This window comes from Entamoeba dispar, genomic scaffold, assembly GCF_000209125.1.
Source record: "Entamoeba dispar SAW760 scf_1105229462069 genomic scaffold, whole genome shotgun sequence".
Lineage (NCBI taxonomy): Eukaryota > Evosea > Mastigamoebida > Endamoebidae > Entamoeba > Entamoeba dispar.
Genome location: NW_001855008.1, coordinates 1 through 1428, shown reverse-complemented (window position 1 = coordinate 1428; position 1428 = coordinate 1). Strand labels below are relative to the sequence as shown.

The window sequence follows — 1428 nt, the reverse complement described above, 5'->3', positions numbered from 1 at the left end:
AAATTAAAGATAATTTTTATTTAAAAAAAAAAAGATACAAATAAAAATATTTTTTTTTTTTTAAGAAAAACTGGGTTTTTAAATAAGAAAGAGATAAAAAAAAATTAATAGGATTTTAACATAAAAAGAAATAAAAAAGAAATAAAAAAAAAAACTAAGAAATCAAATGAGTCATATTAGTGCTAAAATCACGATTTTAGAAGCAAAGAATACAATTTCTCATAAAGGAGAAGGGATTGATTCATATTTTAAATTAAAAGCTAATTTTTTAGCAGTTGCACTTAAAACAAGAACAGCAGAAAAAAGTTCAACACCAAAATATAATGAAACATTTACAATTGAAGTTCCAGATAGTCAAAAAAAAGGAGTTAGTAGAACAATAATATTAATTGGATATAAACCAAAAAGATTTTCAGATAAAATACTTGGAGAAGTAGAAATTAATTTAGAAAAGAATGAAGATATTGATGGATGGTTTGAATTAAAAAAGAAAAAAGAAGATAAAAAAGGAAAAGTTAGTGTTCATGTTATAGTTAAATTTGCAGGAAAAAAAGAAATTAAAAAAGAAGAAACATTTGAAGAATTTGCAGATAGAAGTGAATTTGATAAAAAATATACAAAAGAAAATGAAATTGGACAAGGAGCATTTTCAGTAGTTTATAAAGGAATTAGAAAAGAAGATGGAGTTAATGTTGCAGTTAAACAAGTTAATAAAACATCACAAAGTAGTGATCAATTAAAATTATTAAGAAGAGAAATAGATGTAATGAGAAAATTATCAAATCATCCAAATGTAGTTAAATTATATGATGTTTATGAAGATGAAAAAACTATATTAATGGTTATTGAATATATGTCAGGAGGAGAATTATATGATCAAATTATTCAAAGAGGAAGTTTTACAGAAGCAGATGCAAGTGATATTGTATATCAAATTCTTTCAGCACTTTGTTATATTCATTCAAATGGAATAGGTCATAGAGATTTAAAACCAGAAAATTTATTATGTGCAACACCAAAAGGAGATATTGTTAAAATAGCAGATTTTGGATTATCAAAAGATAATTCAGATGGAAATACAGCAATGACTACATGTTGTGGATCACCAAGTTATGTAGCACCAGAAGTTTTAGAAGGATCAAGTTATGATCATGAATGTGATATATGGAGTCTTGGTGTAATTACATATGTATTATTATCAGGATATTTACCATTTTTTGGAGAAACACAAGATGAATTATTCCAAAAAATTATGTCAGGAGATTATACTTTTAATTATTCATGTTTTAAAGGTGTTTCAGAAGAAGCAAAAGATTTTATTAATAAATGTCTTGTTGTTGATCCACAAGAAAGAGCTACTGCAGCACAACTTATGGAACATCCATGGGTTCATCCAGAAAATAGAAATCTTCCAAGTAGAAAAGTGCA

The 1428-nt window shown here is 25.2% G+C and overlaps 1 protein-coding gene across 1 annotated transcript, besides 2 other annotated features; it reads left to right on the top strand.

Annotated features, from left to right (window-relative positions):
- Positions 1-64: a sequence feature (AT_rich).
- Positions 65-122: 58 nt separating this feature from the next.
- Positions 123-154: a microsatellite.
- Positions 155-166: 12 nt separating this feature from the next.
- On the top strand, positions 167-1428 carry EDI_149360 (myosin light chain kinase, putative; the record flags this gene model as incomplete). The annotated part of the gene is made up of 1 exon (XM_001739203.1): positions 167-1428. A coding segment is annotated over one exon (1262 nt), but the record flags the coding sequence as incomplete, so codon positions are not given.